The sequence below is a fragment of the Gavia stellata genome, chromosome 15 (assembly GCF_030936135.1).
Source record: "Gavia stellata isolate bGavSte3 chromosome 15, bGavSte3.hap2, whole genome shotgun sequence".
Lineage (NCBI taxonomy): Eukaryota > Metazoa > Chordata > Aves > Gaviiformes > Gaviidae > Gavia > Gavia stellata.
Window position 1 is genome coordinate 4,236,223 of NC_082608.1, and position 23,039 is coordinate 4,259,261.

General features: G+C 39.8%; 2 protein-coding genes across 2 annotated transcripts in view; both read right to left on the reverse strand.

Moving 5' to 3' along the window:
• Window positions 1-14,179: 14,179 nt before the first annotated feature.
• The window catches only part of LPCAT2 (lysophosphatidylcholine acyltransferase 2), a 32,294-nt gene continuing 23,434 nt past the window's right edge, over window positions 14,180-23,039 (reverse strand). The window contains exons 12-14 of the mRNA XM_059824848.1: window positions 16,820-16,918; window positions 14,864-15,005; window positions 14,180-14,590 (exon numbers count right to left, since the gene is read on the reverse strand). Coding sequence (XP_059680831.1) covers window positions 14,343-14,590; window positions 14,864-15,005; window positions 16,820-16,918 — 489 coding nt within the window. The 3' untranslated portion in view covers window positions 14,180-14,342. The remainder of the gene's footprint in view (window positions 14,591-14,863; window positions 15,006-16,819; window positions 16,919-23,039) is intronic.
• CAPNS2 (calpain small subunit 2) lies at window positions 21,601-22,478 on the reverse strand. Its single transcript, XM_009818587.2, is given in 2 exon segments — window positions 21,601-22,451; window positions 22,453-22,478. Coding segments are annotated over 2 exon segments (867 nt in total). The 3' UTR covers window positions 21,601-21,610.

Genomic DNA, 23,039 nt, shown 5'->3' on the forward strand with positions numbered 1-23,039 from the left:
CCTACCCTTCGTCTGTGCTTTTGCCTCTGGTGAACTGCGGCCACTGTTCTTTGAGGATTTGGGTACAGAATGGGAACCCAAATGACACTGTTCGCTCCTGTTGTAAGTGATACCATTCGTACACTAAGGACAGTGCAGTGGGAATGGGGTGGGACCTGCGCCTGCCTTCACTGTGTAAGGGGAGGAACGGGGATGATACAAATATAGTCGCTCTTCTGGCCATAGGGAGGAACCCAGAAAAATGAGCACAGGGTGGAACAGCAGTGCATGCTCTGAAAGGATCTCCTGCAGAAGGGAATCTCTTTTAAAAGACAATCTGAGAGAGTGCCAGCCCCAGGGAGTGCCTGGCAGCGAGACTGAGTTGGAACAGAGCTGGGGAGGGCTGGTGGGTGGTGTGGCCTGGTGCAGATGGGCCGCTATACTGCAGCTCCCCAGGGATCCTCCGTCTTTGTGGGTGGGCCCAGGCCTGCCAGCTTGCCCAAACCTCACAATATTTAGGGGATTTTCATAAAGTCCCACCTTCGGAATTCATGGGATTCTATTAGAAACCTAGCTTCCGTTCAAGAACGAAAAGTTACATTTCTAGCTCATAAGCCTGCAAATGTGAACCATAAGGGCTCAAAAATGGAAGGATAATAAAAGTAAATGCCATACTATTTTTTGGAAGAAAAACAAAGGTGGATTTAGGAGGGTTTTTCATTGGTTTTGAATGTCTTCAGGAGAGAGAAACCACTTGAGGGTCTTTCTGTGCATTCAGGGAGACATCTCAGAACCTTTCTAAGATACTTCACGTTCTGCAGGTCTGTCATGGTGGGGAGGTAAGGAGGGGAAAGCAAATGGGATCAGGCCCTAATTACATAACGTTCCAATCAGTTGTGTTGTCCTGCAGCTGTACAGTGAAGAAATTTCCTGCACAAAGGAGCACATGGAAATTTAAGAAATAAAAATAAAAAAGGAGGGGGGAGAGTGAGCTGAATGTGTGTGAAAGGATGTCAAACGAAAAGCAAACTAGCACATTATTACAGAAAATCAAGATATACTAGCATGCACGGTGTGAGCTACTGAGCAGCACAGAACAATGAGTTGTTGTACATGCTCACTCCTAATTCCTCAAAGAAGTCTTTGCTGTTAATGGCAGGCTGTTGTTAATTATTAGTCTGCATATTATTAATGCAGGTAGTGCTATTTCTTAATACATTCTTATGATCCTAGTGTTTTCTGTTGGTTGGTTGGTTGGTTTGTTTTTAATTTCCAAAGTTTGGACAAGGATCTGCCTGAGCTTCCGTCCATACTGCAGAAGGAAATCTAAGGACCAGTCTCATCCCTGGCTTCTGCATCTCATTAGGAGTTTGCAGATTTTCTGGGGGAGGGCGTGTCGAATATATTTAATACCTCTTTATTTTATGAGCAGGGCTCAGGCTCCTGCCGGGCCACACAGCAGTGTGGTTTGCCTTGAGTTCAACTTCAGCCAGGAGTTCAGAGTCTTTCCAGCGAGGGCTCTGAGCTAAGGCAGTCTGATGCAGATGAGTTGAGTTAGACTCAAAACTTTCCGAGGAAGCTGGGAGATGTGGTTTCTCCATCTTTCTTTCATTATTTCTTTATGAGAGAGAAAAAAAGGAGAGACAGGTATAGGTACTGCTTGGTTAGGACTTGGATGTGCTGGCAGCCCAGAGCTGGTTTGTTTATTTAGGTTGCAAGAAAGAATAAGCTAGTGTATTTGCTGGCCTCTGATCTCTGGTTAGCACAGGAGCCCTTTCAAGAAATTGACAAGGACAGAGGAAATTATGGGGGATTTTGAGGATAAGAGGATGAGTTCTTTGAGAGTGGGACTTCTCTGAAGCTTCCTGCATCTTTTTTTTCATCAGGGCTGTGCTCTAGGAGGCCCTAGGCAAAATTTGGAAGGCAAACTCTACTTTGATGGAATATTGTGTATTTAGTTATGTCAGTATATGCTGACTTAACAAGACTAGAAGAGAGAAAATAAGAAGATAGAACGAAATTAAGTTGGTATGGTCAGTAACTTCATCAGGGAGGGGGCTACTGAAGGCAAAACTACCTATATTTTACTACATCTAGGTCAGTTACTAGTTCACCTGCTTCTTTTGGTTCTAGAATTGCTGCAGTTGTCTTCAACATCTTCCTTTCTGAAGGGCTTCAGCCCCCTCAACTCTTGATCTATGTGTCTGTAAGGAGGCATAAGCAAGGTTTAATGCAGCAACAGCACTTCAGTATTCTCTTTCCCAATAAATTAATCATTAACATTGACTACTGACTCCCATATTAATCTTCTACTTTTCCCTATTTTCTCTTACCCTCATTCTTTTTTCCCTCTTCTGAGTTGGTCTCAGCACAACTTGGTTCCAGTCCCCGCTGTTGAGTAAGTCTCTGCAGCCCCTCCGGGGAGAAGGAGAAGATGGGTCGGAGCTACAGAGGCAGCAGCAGGGCACAGTCATCTTACTGGAATGAGTATGGGGATGGGAACAGAGAAGTGCTGGAAGCTTCGTGCTGTGTTTCTGTGGTATAATAACACAGCTCTGATGGCACACTAATTCAGTTTTTTTACTTTTAGGAACCACTAAGGCAGTATTGATGCTTCCTTAACTGTGCTAGTTCATTATCATACAATGTAATTATCTGATTCTGGTCTACAGTTTGTAGGACCTATTTTCTGAGGCCTGTTTCTTGGCAGATATACCTGATAATGCAGCTTCCAAAAATGTGCATTGAAGGGTCAGATTGCTGTGCTGAATAAATTATTTGTATTTTGGTGGGGTCTGGGGCCCTGTTATGATAGGCTCTGTAAAATGTCTAACATAAGGCCAGTCCAAGCCCTAAAGAATCCAAGTTTAAAAAAAAACAGACAAGAATATGTAATAGGCTTAATTCAAAATCCCAACCTTTTGGAAGGAATTTGTATATAAATTAGAACTTGGCAGGTCTGGAGGGTTTATAATTAAAAATGCCAAATAAAACTCTGGTAGGAGCCTTACCATGCCATTGCTGACATTAATGTTAGGCTGCCTTACTGGGATTGATAGAGGCTTTCTTCCTTCTTGTTTAATAATGTATTTCCTCTTGGAGGAAAACTGTGGTGGTAAAACTCAGCAAAGTCAACAATGTGTATCATAAACAAATTCATTTCTTTCTTCAGACATTGTTTCATTCAAGAGCAATACATTCAAAATTCCTTTTAGCACTGGGTCTTTAATTGGTTCCTTTTGCAGGAATGAAGCAGCCATTCTTTGAATCCCCCTTGAAGTTTGCTGAATTTGTTAAAATCTACTATGTTATCTGCTGTTGGGAATGCATCCTTTACGGAATTGCAGCAAGGGAATGATCTTGATAACATACTTGATGTATGAGTTTATTTGGAGTTTCTTAGGAAAACCCCATACATTGGTTTTTAATGGTGGGCATTTGCCTGTAATATGTAAAAAAATCACCCTTAACGTGTCTCTAGAGGGATGCAGTTGAGTTTCAGGATTGTTTAACGATTTATAAAACAAACAAATGAGGGACACCTGTTCCTGGAGTAAGGAGATCTCATTTCATCTGTCTCTGAGAAAGCCTCAGCTGCTCTGCTTCTCCCAGAAACTTCTTTAGTAAGTCCTAAGGAAGGGGTAATAGGGCACTTTCATTTGTTTGGCATTAGGCATAGCTTTTGCTGCATTCCTTAATTCATTGATTTTTTGGATTTCACACACTACTGTGATGTACAGATGTGATTTGAATCCAGTTCTTTTTATTGAGACTATACAGTCTCTTTGCCTCCAGTTAGTAAGTGTAGTTATTTGAAATGCAAAGCTATCTGTGTTACTTCCAGTGTTTAATGTTCTGTACAGAGAAGAGACAGAAACGGAGAGAGTGAAGGTAAAGGAGAAGCGATATGATCGAAATGATTTTGTGGCTTAAGACGGAGTGCTGACTAAATCTGGGAGGAATAAGCACTGCTTTGGGAAGTGTTTCAGCAATTCAAAGAACTCAGTTCGGTTTATTATACTCTGTAGGAGCACATGAAATTCAGATTGCTAGTTGCCAGACATTCATTGAAACAGTTCTGCAACTAAAGTTACCTTGATTTTAGCATTAATACTGCCTGGAAGAGCATTAATGTTTCCTGGAAGGCTGCAATTTAGGTTAGTGGTTTGTATTCCCTCCTTTTTTGGGACGGTTTGGAATTTTTAGAAGTATTTGTATCCAATCAAGGAGTAGGGGACATAGCATGTGATTGCAACCGTATTGCAGGAGTGGTAAGGCTGAAGCTGTGGAAGAAGGTCTGCGGTGTAACCCAGGGCTTAATGTGGTCCATTAAAAGTATTCATTAAATGCTCTCTCATGATGATGAGAGATTCAGGGAAAATCAGCACTGGCTTTTGAACCATTTATCAAGTAATGAGTATGGTGATGAACATTGACTAGTTATAGTAGAAGCTCGTAAGTAAGAAGAGGCTAGAGCAAAATATGGCACCGTGGCAATGTTCCCTCACCCAGCCCTGAATAATGAAAGAACTGAATAGAAGTTGCCTTTGTTGGAAAACAGCCTACACACACAGACCTGCCTTGTGAGCCGGCACCGACTTTCAGTAGCAATAACTAAGTCAATGTGCTACTGTGCCATATAAATGAGATGAGCTTCCTCATGCATAAATGAGGCTTTCAGCAAAGAAAATACATGGGGTTTGTTGCACTGGGTGGCAAACATCTTCCATTATCCCCGTAGCAATGCTGACTGAAAATTACTTGGCCTTTGGCAAGAGGAGATACCTGCAAGCCAAAAGGGCTGTGTTATGCTGCTGCTCTGCCTCTAGTTGCAATTGCCTCATTACCAGGCCGAGAGTTGCTCTTCCGCCAGTACTGTGAACACTGTCTGGCTTCTCGTCAGTCTTTGTTTGCTCTATGAAAGCAGTGGGGGAAGACTGGCTTGTGCTTTTTTACCAGTCCTGTCCTCCAGACAGTTTATTTTCACAATTAAAATGGCGTTAACAGGGATTTTCTTCTCTTCTATCACACCCTCTTTGTGCCCTGCGCTTGCTTGGGCTGTTTTTTCTGAAGAAACAGACTGAAAATATATTTTAATGCTATTTGGTCCTCTAAACTATAAGTGGCTTTTGGAAAATGGTACTTTAGGCATAGAGGTGCCTTTGAGCTTTAAACAACATGACCTTCTGTCTGTGGGCGCTGCCACACAGCATTTGTCTAGAGATCAAGGTAAATTTTTACCTATCTGAGATGCTTCCTCTGAAGTAACTGCTTCTGAAGAAATAGAAAAAAGCTCTTGATTTTTTTTTAATCATTCCCCACTGTCTGAAAGTGGGTGCCAGCAGTGGGTCACAGGCATCTGTCTAGTGGCAACTTCTAACTCAAAATTAATATTCTTGTTTGATGGCTCATTTCACCACTAAAGACAAGAGCTATAGAGTTCTAGTAACTGAAGACTCCACATCTATAAGTATTTTATTCCTTAGAGTTTGGGTGACCTGATTACAATAGCACTGTTTTTAGGAGAGAAGAGATGCTAACCTGAGCATCTGGGCTTGTTTATAGTTAAGGTTGCATCTGAAACAATTGCCAAGGTGGTTTCTTTACTGATGTTTTTAATTAGGAAGCATCACCAAAATAAATTGGGTTCAGTTTTGCTACATCAGTATCATTTATTATGGAGAGCATTGTGAGCTGAAATGTATGTGGATGGCTAACAACTTAATGTCATTAAGTTATTTTATATTTTCTCAGTTGGAAGATGGTGGCATAACCCTGATGGGTAGGCCTGATGTAGGATCAGAATAGGATTGGAATATATTTTTCATCTAAGAATAGTGTGGGAGTTTCAATATTTTAAAGAAAGGGATGAAATGCTTAATATTTATTGCACTTATAGCACAAATTACTTTCAGAGAAACATCCAGTGATTAGGAATGATTCAGTCTTGATGAATTACCCTGCCTTACACAGTGATATAGCTAGACACTTCTAGCTGACTTTGTTTTGTATGACTGGTGTGATGTATTCCCAAGAGACTGAAGCGCTTTCTAGGGAGGGAATACATTGTCCTCGTTGCATCAACAGTCCTTTCTTGGGTACATTGTGACATCCTTTTTGTGGGGTGTGTTTGTCACTGTGCTGTATGGGAGATGTGTGCGTAATGAAGCCAGTGGAAATAAACAGTGTTTTCCCCCTTATGAATATTTGATCTATGATTTATTTATCCACCCAGACTTGGACTAATAGCATGTCAAATGCTGCCTGTTTGTTTTCCTGTTGACATATTTCTATCAGCAGTGTCTTCTGTATTACGGACAGGAAAAATATTAGCAGACTTATAAAACAATGGCTTAACGAGACCAATTCTTTGATGTAAGCTAGATGGACTCCACTTGGGAAAATAATAAGAGATTAGGTGGAGGGGAGGGGTTTTTTGTCTACTGTGAAATTGTTCACATTAGGCTGGAAGAAGAGTAAATTGAGACTGACTGACTCCACCAGAAGGTCAGACACTGACCGGTGCTGGCAGGCCGGTGTCTGCTAAGGCAGAGCTTGTCCACGTACCCTCGTGTAACTGTATGGAGACCTGAGATCTCTTTCTTTTGCACCTTAGCGTGCTCCAAATCATGGTGGAAAGAATCAGGCTTGGTATCACTGAAAAGGCCTAGTGACAGCAAGCAAGCCAGAGATAGCTGCAGGTAAGAAGTATTTTGATAGGGAAAAAGATGCTGAAAGAGTCTAAATGCACCATCTTGCCATAAATGATCAAATCTGTTCAATCTGTGCTTTTCGTGATCTGATGCTGAGTTCACCTTCTTGCATCTGCAAAAAAAAAAAAGAATCAGTGGCTGTGTTAAAGCAAAGAATGTCAAATTTGATTACGAGGTTTGGGACACCATGAGCACCCGTGGGTAATTCACTTAATCAGGAGTTGGAACTCTTGTATTTCGCTCTCTGCTGTGCTGGTACCCTCCTGTGTAACTCTTGGCAAGGTAGTAGCTTTCCTTTTGCCTTGTCTATTTATAAGCTGTTAAATATCCAGGAAAGGTAGAAACTCTTATTATGTGCTTTATACAATACTTGGTTCAATGGCTGTTTCTTCTGTTAGAGCTGTGAAGACCATTGTAATAAAAATGAATAATAATGGTGAGTTTTGTCAAAGGTGTCTCCTGTTCCTCGTCATTATCTGAAGGGCTGGTTCTCTTTGGCCCACAGAGTGTCTTTTCTACTAAAAGAGAAGTTTCACTATAAAAAGCATAGACTTTTGCCTTTACAATTGGCAATAGCAAAGATAGGAGGAATGACTCCTGCTCCTTATTTCAAAGGTTGTTTTAGGTTTAGTGTAGCTTTGAGTTAATAATAGTTCAAACCTGCATTCAAACTGCATAGGTGAAAATGCTACTGTTTCTCTCTCCGCAGTGTATATTGACAATATACTTTTCTGCTTACAAGAGACAGGCTGTCAAAGATGTGTAATTAAACAACATTATGGAGGTTGGCATGCTTTCATTCAAAAGGCCAGTGTACAAAATCTAAACATTTTAAATTATTTCTGCTTTGAATGGCTGCTATAGTTCATGGCTGGTTATCTCCTGTTTCAAAGACTTCCGGCATTGAGGAAAACAGCTTTCCTAAAAGCTGCTGGCAGTTCTGGTATGACTCCTTTTAGTCTCCTACACTTTTTCCTGTTCATTTCTTTTTTACGTTTTAAGAAAACATTTTGACTTTTCCTGCAATCTTTGATATCAGGAGATATGAGCAGAAGCACAGACTTTCGTATCTAATTGTGCACTTGGCCTTATCTTTGTCTGCAAGGCTGATGTTTACCTTTGAAAAGGAAATTATTCTTTTTGAACAATTATAGCCTCTAAGCTTTCATCATGTCTCTCTAATTTGTAGTGCTTTGCTTCTGCACTGTAAGATGCTTAGTGAAGTTTTAGGAAGATAATGTCCTTAACAAAAGGGAAGTAATTTTTTTTTTTTTTAGAAGAAAGCTCTTTTTAACAATAATCTGAGCTGATCAAAATGTTCTTGATAAACTGATCTTTTAAATTCAGTAAGGATAAAGCTAAGATACTGCAGTAGGCAGGAATGAGCAGTTGTAGGAAGAGAGAAAGGGGGAAGCTGGTTAAGGAGCAGTTGTTTAGAAGAGGATCTAGGGTTTACAGATCAGCAGTGTAAGAGTGGGCAATGCCGTTTCATTTTAGAAAAGCCAAGCCTTATGCTGGGTGTGTACGAGCAGGAATATTGACTGCAAACTTTGTAAAGAAAGCCTTCTAATCGAGTGAGGAATGGTAGGTGTGCAAACCTACCAGGACAGTAGGGCTGGAGCTATCTCCAGAGAACCTGTATGAAGATAAGCAGAAGTCTAGAAAGTGCAGCCTGTGAGGAAAGAATGAGAGTGGTTTTGCTTTTTGGATTGAGAAGGGCAGGCTGGGAGATGCAAGAGTGAAACAGGTGTGATGGTAAGCTCTGCATGTATGTATGTACAGATATAAATAGTTACCCTGCAGAGAAGTAGAAATGAATCAATTCTCCTTGAGCAAGGTGAACACAAGACCTAGTGACTTCAGCTCCAGAAGTATTCAGGTTAGACCATGAGAAAATCTTTTCTAACAGTAGAAATTCTTAAGCAATGGACTAGATTGTATGGCAAGGCTGGGCAGTCTTCCTCTGCGGAGGCCTTTAATGAGAGGTTTAATCTAATGAATTCTCACTTCTGCAAACAAATTCTATTTGCTGGCTTTATAGGAAGGGAATAATTTTTTGTGTGTGTTTATTGGGTATTCTTGCTGATAACAAATTCACAATGAAACATAAACTAAGTAACATTCTCAACATGCCTCAATTTTGCTAGCAATTCCTAGAAAATACAAATCCCCAATCTCCTATATAAAACCCATGACTGGTTTGAATGATTCCTGTTGTAGTTGTAGTACTGTTACACTGCTAAATGGAGTCTCATTGTATAACCTCAAGAGATAACATGCTCAAGGAGACTTCTAGAAACTAGGGAAACATCCTCTCTCTTACCTATGCCCAGTTTAGAACAAAGCAATGAGCATGCAGGTGTAGCTTTAAAGATGAGCCTCACTTAAACCTCATTATAACATGCAAAAGAAGATTTTCAACAGAATGTTTTCTAGGTAGTCTATTAAAAACTAACTGATTAAAAAAAGTTAACATAATTGATTTAGCACATGAAAGCATGTACTAGTATGAAAAAGTAGAAGAATCATGATGTGAGAATAGAGGAGGGGCATATATTTACTTTCAACCTGTTGTGGCACAGGAGGCTTAAAAGAAGACAACAGTAGGTAGTGCCTAGCTAATGTAATGAAGTATTTCCTATTATAACGTTGTCTTGTGTCTCTAAAGTCTCACCAGTTAAGCTGTGGTTGCTACAGATATCTTAAACTAGGAGGATGGCACAATAAATGAAAAATTTCATAAAATTTAATCAATTGTAATATTGTTTTCCTTGGTGAGGGTGGTGTAATTCGTACCACCATTAACAGTAACTAGCCATGGAAATTTTTCATGTTTTCTAATTATTAGTATTATTGTGTGCTTTTAATAAGTACAAAGTGTCTGATTGATGCCCACAGGATTAAGCTTACACTTAAGTGCTTAACAGAAGTTGGGTCCTTAAATGACCCTTCTGTATTTCCTTTGTCATGGCACTAAACCTGCTGCGCTTCTTGAACTTTATCTGAGTAAGTGCTGCATACTGTATTTATATCAGACACATTTTTTTGTTTGCATTTTGGCTTTATGAAATGTCAGAATCAATCTTATACTAATGAAATGTCCAAATTTCATCTCAGCTATGAACATAACTGCTAATCCTATAAGATGTTTACTTTCTGCCTCTCTGGCTATGTATAGTAACAGAGAGTCTGCCAACTTAAGCACTGCTGACAAACGTCTCCCTACTGCTAGTGAGTCTAATAAATGTTATTTCATTGAGTAAAGATTTAAAATTAATTAATTAAATGTCATTAAAATCCCTTGCAACCTTTGACAAGTTTGCTTTTACTCTGCAGGCTGGTAAAAGTAGTTACCTGAATACTGCATGTGCCCCCTGAATCCCGCCCAATTCAGTGATTTTTATGTTTTAATCTTACAATTTCTTAATTTTAATCATTGTGCAATACAGCTTTTGATTGTAGTGGCTGTGTTTTAGGCAGAAACGTGGAGGGAGAAAGCAGAGAAAAAGGTAGGCTGTTCCAAAGAATGCAAAACTGATAGGAAAAATGTAAGCCAAAGGCCACTGACCGGAGTCCAACCTTCCTAGCAAATCCTACAGAGTGTAACTACAAACCTCCCAAACCTTTCTTAAAAATCAATCTTAAAATTTTTCCTGTGGCATTCTCAAAGTGAGAGCTATGTAATTCCCAGCATGAAGTCTGAGGCTGCTTTCCTTGTTGAGGGCTGTGGTCAAACACTTCACAGGCAGACTGTCCAAAGAGTGTGGGTGTGTTTGTGTATGTAATGACATTTTTTACATTTAGTTTCTAAGCTTCAGGCCCTGATTTTCCACATCCATGCATTCTGAGTAGCCCTTGGCACCTATGCAAACATCACTAGAAGCCTGCTCAGGCAGAATGGTGTATTTATTTGCGCTGGCATAGTGCCTGAGGAATTACCCAGGAATAGGGCCCTGGTGTGCTGACCACCATAGAAAAAAAAGATCTCAACAAATGTTTCTCAAATTTCTGATACCCAGGGAACACTTTGTTTTAGATGAGAATTGCTAGGCAGATGACAGATGTGGCCAAGCAGCCCCTACCCTGTGCAGCAGTCCTATGGTGGTTGAACAGGCAGAGCACACAGCCATCTTGCAAAGTTTCCCTTGCAAACCATTTGGGAATCACTGAACTTTTTTTTCTCCCACATTATGGAGCAAGCTTATAAGGGAGAGGAGGGAATACCCACAGGAACATTGTGGGAATACGATTTGGCGCCTAACTTGTTCTGATGTAGATGAGTATAAAAGCTCAGGAGCAGCAGCCACTGTCTGGCTTGGTACCTCTGACCGATGCTGCACAGCTACGGGCTGTGAAGATAGGAGATGCTTTCTCGGATGCTTTCTGGAAGTGTTACTGCTCCTCATAGTTCTACTGATGGACAGCAACCAGTCAGGAACTATGGGATTTTGGCAGTTTAGGACCAGATCTTGTAGCAGTATGATCTGACATGAAACCTGGATGTGTTATATCTATTTCTGCATTTATTTAGGCAGTGCCACTGGTACCGGTAAGAAAGTACAAATATAGTTTTAATTTTCTTGGATCAGAAGATCTTTCCCTCAGAAATCAACCTCTGGTGTGGCCGGTGGAGACCCTGTTGATTCACCTTCCTTAAACAAATCGATCAGGATTTACAGTATTAATATCTTCCTTGGTCCAGGGTGAACAAGGAGGGTCCACTTTTCTAGGTGACCTGCCATTACCTGTCATGTGTTCAGAAAAGAAGCCTAGCTTTTAAAAAATGTACATGAGATTTATTCATAGCGTATGTACAAAGTTACCAGAAAGCATGAAAAAACAGCAGCCCACCACTGTTCTTGAGAATTAGTTGTGTGTTCCTCTTGTAATAGACTTGTCCTTGTCTGATTCTCACCCTTGTTAAGATTGCTAGAGTTTCTGTATACTTTACGGTGTCTTATTTTGGTATCTGTGAAGGATTTATCATAAAATCCATATTACAGCATGACAGAGGAGTACTGATTAAATAAATTATGTTTCCTGTGGTGACATGGGACCAAATACACCTTTCTAGCTCTACTGTGCAGGACTCAAAATGATCCTTAAGCACCCTGTAGAATTAAGAACTCACACCTCAGGAAGTCTCAGGCGGAAAGGTGTCATCCCTCAATGCCTGATGGAGAACCATTTTCTGTTTAGTATTTTTAACCTTCTCCTCCTGTTTAGTTCCTGCTCTGCCACTTAATGTAATGCCCGTTTATTGCAGACTGCTTTTAGTTTGGTCCTTTTAAAAGCTCCCTGAGGCACAATGATGCCTAGAAATTAATGTATTCCTTTCCCGCACATCAAGCAGATGTGTTTATATTGAGTTAGTGTCTCTAACATTTAGCTGATTTCTTTTCAGAGCATAGGTGAATCACTGCTACATACCAAACCCATTTGTGGCCTTTCCTCCTTAAACTATAGGGATATGTAGATTTATATACACAATATTTTTAGCTTTAATTGCAAAGCGCTTGTGTGACTTGCAGGTTTTTATAAAATCACTAGTCCTGAATATGCTACACTATTGGGCAGCATAGTGCTCCAGTTGTTGAATGTGGCTGGATTCAACAGGAGCATGCGTAAGGCACCCTTGGCATTCCAAGACCTTGAAGTGGTTGTCTTTGTCACCTTTGCCCACCTGTCTTTTTCTTACTGGTTGGAATAGAAGTCATCTTTGAAAAGGTTACTGCTGGTTGAAAAGCTGAGGACTTCGGTCAACATGCTAGGCAAAAGCATCCTTGCCAAGGAATTAACATGTGTTCCAGCTAACTGTCCAGCCAGGTTAGGGTAACTCCTGCTTCGCCTTCTCTAAAGGGAAAGAAAATCCTCTCCTAACGTTCATGTTACACAAAGCCATGGTTGTTACTTCTCAGCTATGGTTGAGGTCACTCGTTTTACCTGTAAATGGCAATGCTTTATTTTCCGTCAGAAAATGGTGGCATCTCTCCACGTACCTGCAAATCTTCTTTGTATCGTATCCCCTCTTGCTGAGGTAGTCAGCAGGAGTAACTCTTTGGAAGAGCATCAGTCCTGTCCTACTTCTCTACCCTTACCATAAACAAAAGTGCCATCACACTCAGAGCTAAAAACTTCAGGTTGCATGGTGTTTATCCAGGTAAGACATCATAAGGATGATTTCCTGGAAATCCTCCCAGCCCCTTAAGGTAGACAGAGTACCCTTCCAACTGTACTAAAAAGATTTAGGTGTTCAAGTCAAATCTTTTAAAAATATAGATTTATTTTAAGCATGTGAAACATCAGGATAGGCACAATTATAAACACAGAAAGATTAAACATGGCAATGAACTTGCAGCCAGGCAATGCAAGCAATAACTTAGAGGCAGAGGTTACCATTTCACGCACGAAACCTGCTGAGAATTGGTTATTTTTGGTACTAGACATTCTAGACTTAGCTCACCTCAGTTTTAATTTGAAAATATCCTGTCATTCCACCACTTCCAAGCTTTTATTTAGAAGTTACTTGTGTAAACACCTATATATTTTAAATACTGAATAAAGTGCATTCAGATAAAGGACGGAAAAAGGTAAAAGCCCAACGTCCAGTGCACTAGAGGGGACTGAGGCAAAACGTATTCAAATCATTGACTAGAAAGAGCTTGGTTTTGAATCAAACTCTACAAACATATTGAGTAATGGCACAGTAATGCAAACATGGTTTCTAGGACACAACTTTAGATACTAACTACTAGAACTATGGCTTGACAGCATATTTGCCTTTTAAGTTTTGCAGAGCAAGGTCACATTCCTCTGTTGATAATTACTGGACTAAAAATATGCTGAAGTTTGAAATGTTCCTCCTAATGGGATCCTGAACAGTTGTTACTGTAAACAACATTCTATTTATTTTGAAATAGTCCATTAATTCTTGGGTCTTATTGTCTGCATTTTCCTGTGGACTGTGAGCTGCTATCTTGGAATTCCAATTAGTTTTTTGTTGTTAGAAGTGCAGCCATTCTCATCTTTAACTAGCCTTTAAGCCTAAAGCTGGTTCTGTTCACATCAGTGAATCAGCATGTCTTGTTCAGAAGCTTAGGCTTTATAGTTCATAAGTAGTTAAGGGAAATCTAAGGACAGCTAAAAGAAAACACCAGCTTCAACTCCCAGCTTCTTGTAACTCATTTGTGTCTCTCAGACACTTGAAAAAGACTGAGGGATATTGCAAATTAAAATCCTCTGGCATAATTTTTTTCCCTTAAGACATGTTGGGGATGTAGAGGAATTGAGCAGCACCAAAAAGTCTACTTGTTTTTACACAAGTGGACTCCTCAGTCTCCTTCCTGAGAGGTCACTGCAGTGCTGGAGCCTCTTACCCCTCTTAGCACATCTGTTACTTTTGTGGAAGCATGAACTTGGGAGACAGTGAACAACATTCCCAGTATTGCGATACTGACATCAAGGACAGAATAGTTACAGTGGTTTTTCCCTTACACTCATACAGGAATAACTCCTCCTGATATGAAAGTAAAAAAAGAAACTTTTTTTTTTTTAATTCTAATGTCCATCTCTATTTTATATCAGTTGTGCTTATGAACAGCTAGGGAAAAAAATCGTGTAGAATTCAAGAGCTGAATTCTTTAACTCTTCTCAGTCATCCTTTTTGTCAGAGGTACTTGAGTTATCCTCTTCATTGCCTTCAGGACAGACTTTATTTCTTGCAATTGGTGTTGTTTCTGAGACTGGGATTGTACTCTTTCTAACTGGACTGTGTTTGGCTTCAGGTGACTCAATGTCATCCTCCTCCAACATATCTAACTGGTATCTCTGTAGCTCTAGGTATGTAGTAAATAACTTGGCATATTCTGGATGCTGGAGTGCAAAGTCCTTGAACTCATCTGAAAAATATAAAAAATACAGATACTATAGTGCAGCAACAGAATCAAAGAAAATTTCAGTGCCTGCTCCTTTCACTGAAGCTGATCTCCAGTTACTTTCCTCTGAAGCATCTCAGGCAACTCAGACAAAGCATCTAGGTCTGTGCTTCAACAGTTTTCCCCAGAAACAGGGTATGAGAACCATCAGATAATTTCAGGGAGAAAAAAGGTAGGAAACACTCACTGTCAATATGACTATCAGAGTGCTCTTCGTTACAAAAGGACGTAACTTACCATAGGACAGCTTCCCGGTTTCATCTGCATCTATTTCTTTAAAGAGCATAGAAACGTCAAGCTCAGGCACCCCCAGAGCTGACTGAATGATAGAAGCAAACTCATCTTCCGTTATAGTGCCATCCTCATCCATGTCAAAGAGCTGGAAAAGACATTCCATGTAGAAATACTTTAGCATCAGTTTGCCTATAAACCTTCTGTGCACATCAGCCACCCATATTAGGCTTCTAGTATTCAAGAGGTGATCTGCAAACAATGCCTGGGATTTGAAGAGACTGGTTGCATCTCAGCTACTTTCTCTTGCAAAAGATTTTACGTATTTTCTCTGGAATAAGACTAAGTAGACACTTAGCAAAGCAATGTACATGCTATAGTTGGGATGAGAATATTCTCTAGTAGGAAAAGTATGTGGCAAACCTGCAACAACAAACAAACCTTACAGCATTAGTTCAGTAATAAAACTCATACAAAACTGATAAAAACAAAACATAAACAAAGGTTTATGTTAATTGTAACCACGGGCTATGCTAAGGGTCTACTGGATTCAGCCACTGTATATTGGAACATCTTAGGTTTTAGTCTTCATTTTCGTTAAGTTATGGCACATCTACCATCAGATTAAACTTGCCATAGTTTATGCTCTGACACAAAATACCTAAATTTTAGTATACGTGATCTGTCACCCACTAAGGAATTACTGTAATTAACAAGGAATTTTGATGACTGGAATGCAGGTAGTAGATCTACACTGATCATCCCATCCTTCCCAACGCAGTGATAGTAAGCATCTGCTATGAATCAACCCCTTGAGAAATACAAGGGATGGATGGCTGTAATTCTTAAGTACTTGATACAGGCAAACTTTCCCACTGCGAAGGAAAGTATGTTTAGCAGCAGAGAAAACAAGTAGCAAAAGGAAACCCATAGTTCCATTTCAGACTGAAGCAGGCTTTTACCAGCTAAACCACTAATTTTCCGCTGAAAGTGAGAATTAAAACAAATTACTAATTTTATAATCAGAGCAACTGTTAAAATACTGAAGAGTATAGTCTAGAAAACAAAACAATGAACAGCAACAATAGGTGTTAGGCTTGCTTCTTCATAGGAATCTGTAGTGATAAAACATCCCTGAAAAAGCACAAATCACTTTGAACAGCTGTACTGCTTACCTGTAAAGCAGCCAGTGGATATAATGGATTGCCATAAAAATTCTGGTACTTCCCAAGTACACATCAGTACTAAAAAGTACCCAGTTTAAGATGAACATGATCCATATCTCAATATACTGTTCAATATAGTTCATAAGAACAGATTAGTGGGTAAAATAACTGCATCTATGTCAAAGATCTACTAAAAAAAGTCACTAGAGCATTTTGCTATTCAGGGATTCACAACCTGGGCATCCCTGGTCACATATTGCCTGCTTGTACCGCAGATCTGAAAGGAGCTATTGCTCCTTGACTGCTTGTACTATCAGGATACCATAGCACGAGCCAATAGATGATCTTAGATGCAGCCCAATTTTGGATGTGCCAGTCCTGAATAGCCCTTCTTGATTTTTTTTCCCCCCTCCTCTTTGTTAACAACAGTGACTCTACTGAGCACTTGACCCACAAGAGGATATTGCTCCATCTATTGTCTGCTTGCAACATTGAAGAATCACAGCAGAAAAAACCTCAAGCAAAAAACCTGCAAGTGCTGCTGAATCATTTTTGGAGTTAGCCTGCCAAGTTACATCTTCATTAGTGCCTTCACATGGCTTTTGAAACCCTTTGCTATGAAGCTGATGCCTGCAATTCTCCCCCTCCCCTTCACACTCTAAATGTCAATTGGTTTAAGAGTATTATTCACATTTGCATAACAGATTGAAGCTATAAACTTATGATTTGAAAGCTAACAGATTTACAGTCAATCTTGATTTGTCAGGTTTGTAGATTTACACTAAATTGAACCTACCTTAAATGCCATCTGAATAGTCTCTTCTGTGTTGGCTGGGTTACAAAGAATAGACAAACCAATTACATATTCTCTGAAGTCGATGGTGCCATCTCCATTCTGTAACCAAAATACATACGGCAGTAGTAATGGTTAATATAGCAAATCACTTTAAAAGCTGTTGTATAAATCAACTATACAAGATGCACTAAGACAGTTTGCAACACTACAGGTATTTGTTCTTCCTGGAAAAAATACTAACAACTCGCTAAATATATGTAATACTAGGGCTGAAGTAGCAATATACATATTTTCAATAGCTAGAAATTGGGTATCAATGTCTATCTTATAAACATCCAAATAAAAAAGATTTAAAACAACTTACAAGTTTTTCTTTCCCAGAAGCCTCTAACAAGAATTGGAATACATGTGTTAAGGTAACTGTAACAGTTCATGTAGCACTGGCACTTGCTAAAGTTCAGAGACCAATGCATCCTAAAATAAACAAGCTAACAGTGAGGCTGCTGCCTTGAGTTAATTCTTCCCAAGAACCTTCAGCAATAAAATACTTGCCAGTGAAAGGTACAGCCTGATGATGCAGTAAATCTACATGGTCTACCTTAAGCCTTTCTTTGAAGCAAATGCATTGCCCTACATGCTATTTTGAAGCAAATACTCTGTCCTACCTTTTAAGCCAGAAATGCAATGAATTCATTGTAACAGCCTCTCTGATAATTCCAGTTTTGATCTGAATGAACATTTCCATGTGTTAACTACAAAGCTACATCAACAAAACATTTGAAGCTTGCTTTGATGGCATTTGTGATTAATTCTATGTAAGCTGCGTTGTATTTGCAGACAGGGAAAATCGCAGGTGCCCATTGAAATATATGCTTAAGTCAGTAGTGTTCCTGGGACCACACTGAAAGTTCTTGAGGGCTTTGGGAAACATCCTGTCTGGGGAAGAAGCCACATATATAAGCGTTAGGTGATGGGACACAGAGTAGTTAATGAAAGCATAGTAGAAGTGAGTAGTAACTCACAGGTTGGAACATTCACAATAAGGGCATTCATCAAAAACATTTTAAAAGCAAACAAAAGTGTAAAGCAGAGTTCCTTCTGTGGATAATGTGTTGTACATCTCAAGAAGAAAAAGATTTTTAAAAAAGTGGACTCCCTAAGTCTGAGAACAGCACAAACCATTTTCAGCCAAGCGAGAGAGGGGTGGTCTCCTGGGTAAATCTGTAGTGAACAGCCAGATATAGATTCCATTTTTGGCTCTCCAACCAACTTCCAATGCCCACTTGCGCATACCAACCTTAACCTTGCTGTTCTTGGCTTTCTGCTGCTGAATAGTGGAATATGGAGCTTGCCAGTGGAGAAATGCTAAGGCTGCTCTGTAGAGCGCTTTGAAAATCTTGGGTTCTATGAAATAGGGATTTCTGTTATTGAATTTAGGTCTTAAGATAGTCCTTGATTAACAAAATGTGTGTAACAATGGATTCGGTACTAACTTTTCTTTATCAAGCTGTATATTTCACAGGATTTAAAACTGCTAAGATACAATTTTATTTAGCCTTCAAAACCAATTCAGGACTGTTTTGCATGGATAACTGTTATTTTCTTTACATTGATGGTTTAACCAATCTTTTTTGAAGACATGCAATGTTTGAACATCTTGTACTTTAAAGGCCTGTGAATTTTAAGGAAACTTTTTTATCGAAAATATGAATAGTCTTTAAGTTACTTCTATGTGTGTCTAAGGGATATAACTTCTGTCAGTTTTTAATCATTAGAAAAGGACAATGTTCTCTCATAAATGCTATTTTATTTACAAATCTGTGCTCTCGTGCTGCAGAGTTTGACTTTAAATATTTTGGCTACATCCTAGTTCTTATAACAATAATAGATCTAACTTTAAAATATATCATTATAAACCTAAACTCTTAAAACAACTGAAGCAGAAGTGTAGATAATAATTGTTCAAAGTTCCATGGAACATTATTTTTGGACACTTTTATAGACTGTATTCTTACCAAAGGATTGTTTGACGCCATTAGAATATTTTTTACAATTTTTTTTGAAGTTAAGAATAAGTATTGCAGGAAAAGAATTGGGAAATAAACTTTAAATAAAATAACATCATTAAAAAACAACTTCTGAAATCAGTTAACACACAGCTTTGGCTGCATATGGAAAAATGACAAGAGCTAATAAGGGTCATATTACTTTCATTAAAGTGCTAAAACCCAGGAATCAAAACTGAATGCAATCTGATACACAACTTCAGCCATCTGAGTAGGAAATAAGCTTACTATACTTGCAAGATCATGTTGTGACTAGCTCTACTAAACCCTAGGGTGCTGGCTAACTTCCAAATGCGCTGGCATTTTGGTTAAGGAGAAATCATAGGGTTGTTGCTTGGAAAAAGAGGCGGGAGTTAAGGAGAAAATGCAGGAAAACTTTCAGTGCTCATGTAGCACCACTGCAAACAAGCACTTGCAATAGTCTTTCTATGCGTATCTAGCTGTGTTTGCAGCCTATGCACCCAAGAATATTTTAAGGATGCAACATGTGAGCTGAGCTCCAATTCTCTAAACAGCAAAGTAGAACATCAATATTTATGTATTTGTATTTATGTGAGATAAAATAACCAAAACATAGTGTAACCTCAACAACCCTTGTTTTCTTTAAGGTATTCTGCTACTATTTTCACTATAGCATGCTATGGTAACCAGGGTTTTGCTGGATTTTTTATATAAAACAGTAAATCTTACACTTTGGGAAACAAGAAAGTTTGCATTGCCACGAACAGTCTCCATTGAGAGTTGTACAAGGAGATTAGGGCTAGGTAATCAGCTTTGTGCAGTTGGCAAAGCTCTCTGCAAGACAGATGCAGTCAATAAAGTTTAAAGTACTACTGCCCCAGAACTTTTTTCTCAGTATGTAAGGCAACAGGAAAAATCAAGTGTGTGTATGTGTGTGTGCGCTAGTCATTCCTGTTGTGATTAGCTAAGTAAACCCTGAGTCACTTACGGGGCTACCACAGAAAAGCTACACTGGGGAGGATCTGCAGATGCACCGCTTGTGTTCACATCCAGGCTCATCATCTAAGAGGCAATAGCTCCTTTTGGAGCTGTAACTCCAATATTTCCACCGCCTGTTGCTACGTGCAAGTCCTAACTAGTCAGAAAGGGAAATCTGAAACAAACCTGGTAGGGTGGTGCTCACCTAGAGGTATCACGCTTTCCCTCGTGCTCAGTTTTCTAATACTCAGAGCCCAAATGCCACTGTGGATAACTTCGTGCTTCTCCATTGAATAACTGGACGGGGGGTGAATACCATTAGGAAGGAACTGACCTCTTCCATCACAGTTTGGGCCAATACGAATATTTTTACTGTTTCTGTCACCCAGTTTGGTATTAAACAAAGTGTAGGAGATAAAAAGTCTGGGCAAAAGTTGTAAGTTACTTTTTCCTAAGTTGCAAGTAAAAGGCTTCTGCAAGTATATCAGGGAGATTTCATCAGTTTGGAAAATACTATTTGCCAAGTGTAACTGCAAGATTTAGAAATCAAAGCTATGGAAATCTAGATCAAAACCAAACCACAGTACCCCGTTAGTACTCAGATGCCCTGCAGGTGTTGTGTGGTGTTTCTCAATTAGTCACTGATGCCTCCCTGGGGAGGGGCATTTGGACTCTTACATCTGGAGACTGCATGTAGTGTGCAGGCTGTGCTACTCCACTCTCCACTCGTCATTTCACATTCCAGTCAGCTAGTACACACCCTAGACAATTTTCTTTTAAAGCAGCAGAGCCCGGCTGAGCAATCTGCCTTGTTACATTGCAGTGCAAGAGCTGTTTTCATCAACTATGTAATCCTTAATTCAAAGACAGGTACCTTTGACAGGTCATGTTATTCCTTTTTCTTTTACTCAGAAATAGACATCTTGGACAGAACGACATAACTAGCTTGAGTGGGACACTGCACCCTGATAAAATTTAACTCAGATAGCCAGAGGTTGATTTTGGCTGCTGTCTGCTATGTGACCGGATTATTACAGGAAGCTTCTTTAAATATAAATGTAGTATTTTAAGTTGTTTTCATTATAACTATGATAAGGCTTCAAGGAAAGAGAGACAAGACTCGTTAATAGAATTGTAGGAAGGAGAAAAAGGTTGTAAAAGTAGCCTTATCTAAGTCTTCAATTTCATCCTGGCCAGCAGGTAGAACTGACAATACCACTCAGGTTTCGCTTCAGCAAACAAAAATGAAAAAGCAGAAGTAGGAAGGAGATTAAATATGATTATGTAAATTAATTGATCATTATAGTTATTGCAACTCTCATGTTTTTCCCCTTGTTAGAAATAACTGCACAACTCCCTTTACTAGTGATTGCCTTCTGGCAAGCAGAGCTTTATTCCAGCTTAGTGAATGCTGACAAATTGGAACAGTAACATCACAAAGCAACACCAACCTTACGAGCTTTTTATGTAATAGTTAGACTCATATACAAGCCACTTTATGTGAAGAAGTAATGAAGCTTTGATCCTTCAACATATTCCCGCACTTCAGAGTCTAGAGATAGTTTTCTGAGACAGACTTACACAGCTGTCCAACTGACAACTTACACAAACCCTTCACAAAAGCAGACTCATGCATGCACAAGAGGAATCGCAACACTTCAAGCTGAGCTATATACTACTAGCTACATCTGCCTTAGAACAAGGAAAAGACTACAGTTCTATAGTACAGGATTGCAGCCTTCCATGTGTATCCTCCAGACAAAGCTTGTTCTTCTCTGCTGTGCCTTCAAGAATACATGGTCAGCTGCAGCCAGTCTTCAATGGTCATTTTGATCTGTCCATCTCCATCTCGGTCCAGGGACTTGAAGGCCCGGAACATGCTGTCCAGTCGTACCAAGCAGCTAATGAAGTTGTTGAAATCCATGCTACCGTCCTCATCGGCATACCTGCGCACGATTACCTGGCAGAGTTGTTCGTTCAGGTGGAACCCTGCAGCCTTCAAGGTGTCTGGTAGCTGAGCTCTCCCAACAGTGCCAGACTGATCGGTATCATACTGCTTGTATACACATTGCCATTTCTTGATGTTGTTCCACAGATACTTAAACTCTTCAAAGCCCAGTTTGCCATTTGTATCACTGTCCATGACAGCTACCATGCTACGGCATGTGTCTAAGCTGAAGCCATCTGTCTTCAAGTCTTGATGTCTGGAAACCACTTTGTTCAGGATGTCCCTTAGCTCTGTGGCACACACTTCCATATCATCTCCAGCCAGCTGGGCAAAAAGACGACGAAACTGTCTGATCTCCTCACTCTCATAAGCTTCCACATTCGTAAAATGATTGTGAGGAGGTGGAGGTGGCTCTGGATTATACTGAGCTGCTGCTTCACTTATAAGATTGACGAGACCTCCAACAAGTCCTCCAAGATTCCCTCCACGTCCACCTCCTGTTAGGAGACCTCCAAGGCCACGTGCAAGGCTCCCTCCATGACCACTACCACTTCCTCCACTCAGCAAAGCTTTAACGAGGAACATCGCGAAGATTTTTTGAAGGGAGTTATTCAGAGATCCAGTGCTTCTCTAACTCTCCGAAGCCGTATTGTGTCTGAGCTGGGCGTGGGCAAAACAGCTTATCTGCGTGCTTAGACTTCACCATGTCTGTGCATGTCTCTAGCTGCCAGAGTTATCTCAGGTCTCAGTAGTTTCTATCAATTGTTGACATGCCTCTATTTCTTTCCTTCTTCTCTGCATAGTTAGCTTTACGTGATTTGAAGAATCTTTGTAGAAAAAAAAAAGTAATGAGGCTGAAGGCCACAGAGCAGAAGTCTCAAAATACCTGTGCTCATAATTGAAGCAATTTGAAAAGAGCCCTTTGTGTGACTGTTCCTCAGTTAAGCTGATCTCCTTAAAGATGAATGCAGTGAAAGCTTGCTAGAGTCTTGTCTGTTCTTGCAAACTTTTATGACTTCAACTTTTTAGGGAATTGAGCATTACATTGCTAGTTCTAGTCACTGATGCTGTTGTGCCAGATAGGGAAAGTGAAAGGAGTCTTGATTGCCCTTAATTATTTTGGTTGCCACACCGTATTTCTGTTGTAAGTACTGTGCTTCAGGACTCGGACTACATGTTCATAGCAGCCAATGGTCCAAGATGGGGCGGCAAGAATAAAGAAGGGATGAGGACTTAGCTCTGCTAGACCTTCAGTGCATTCAGTGAT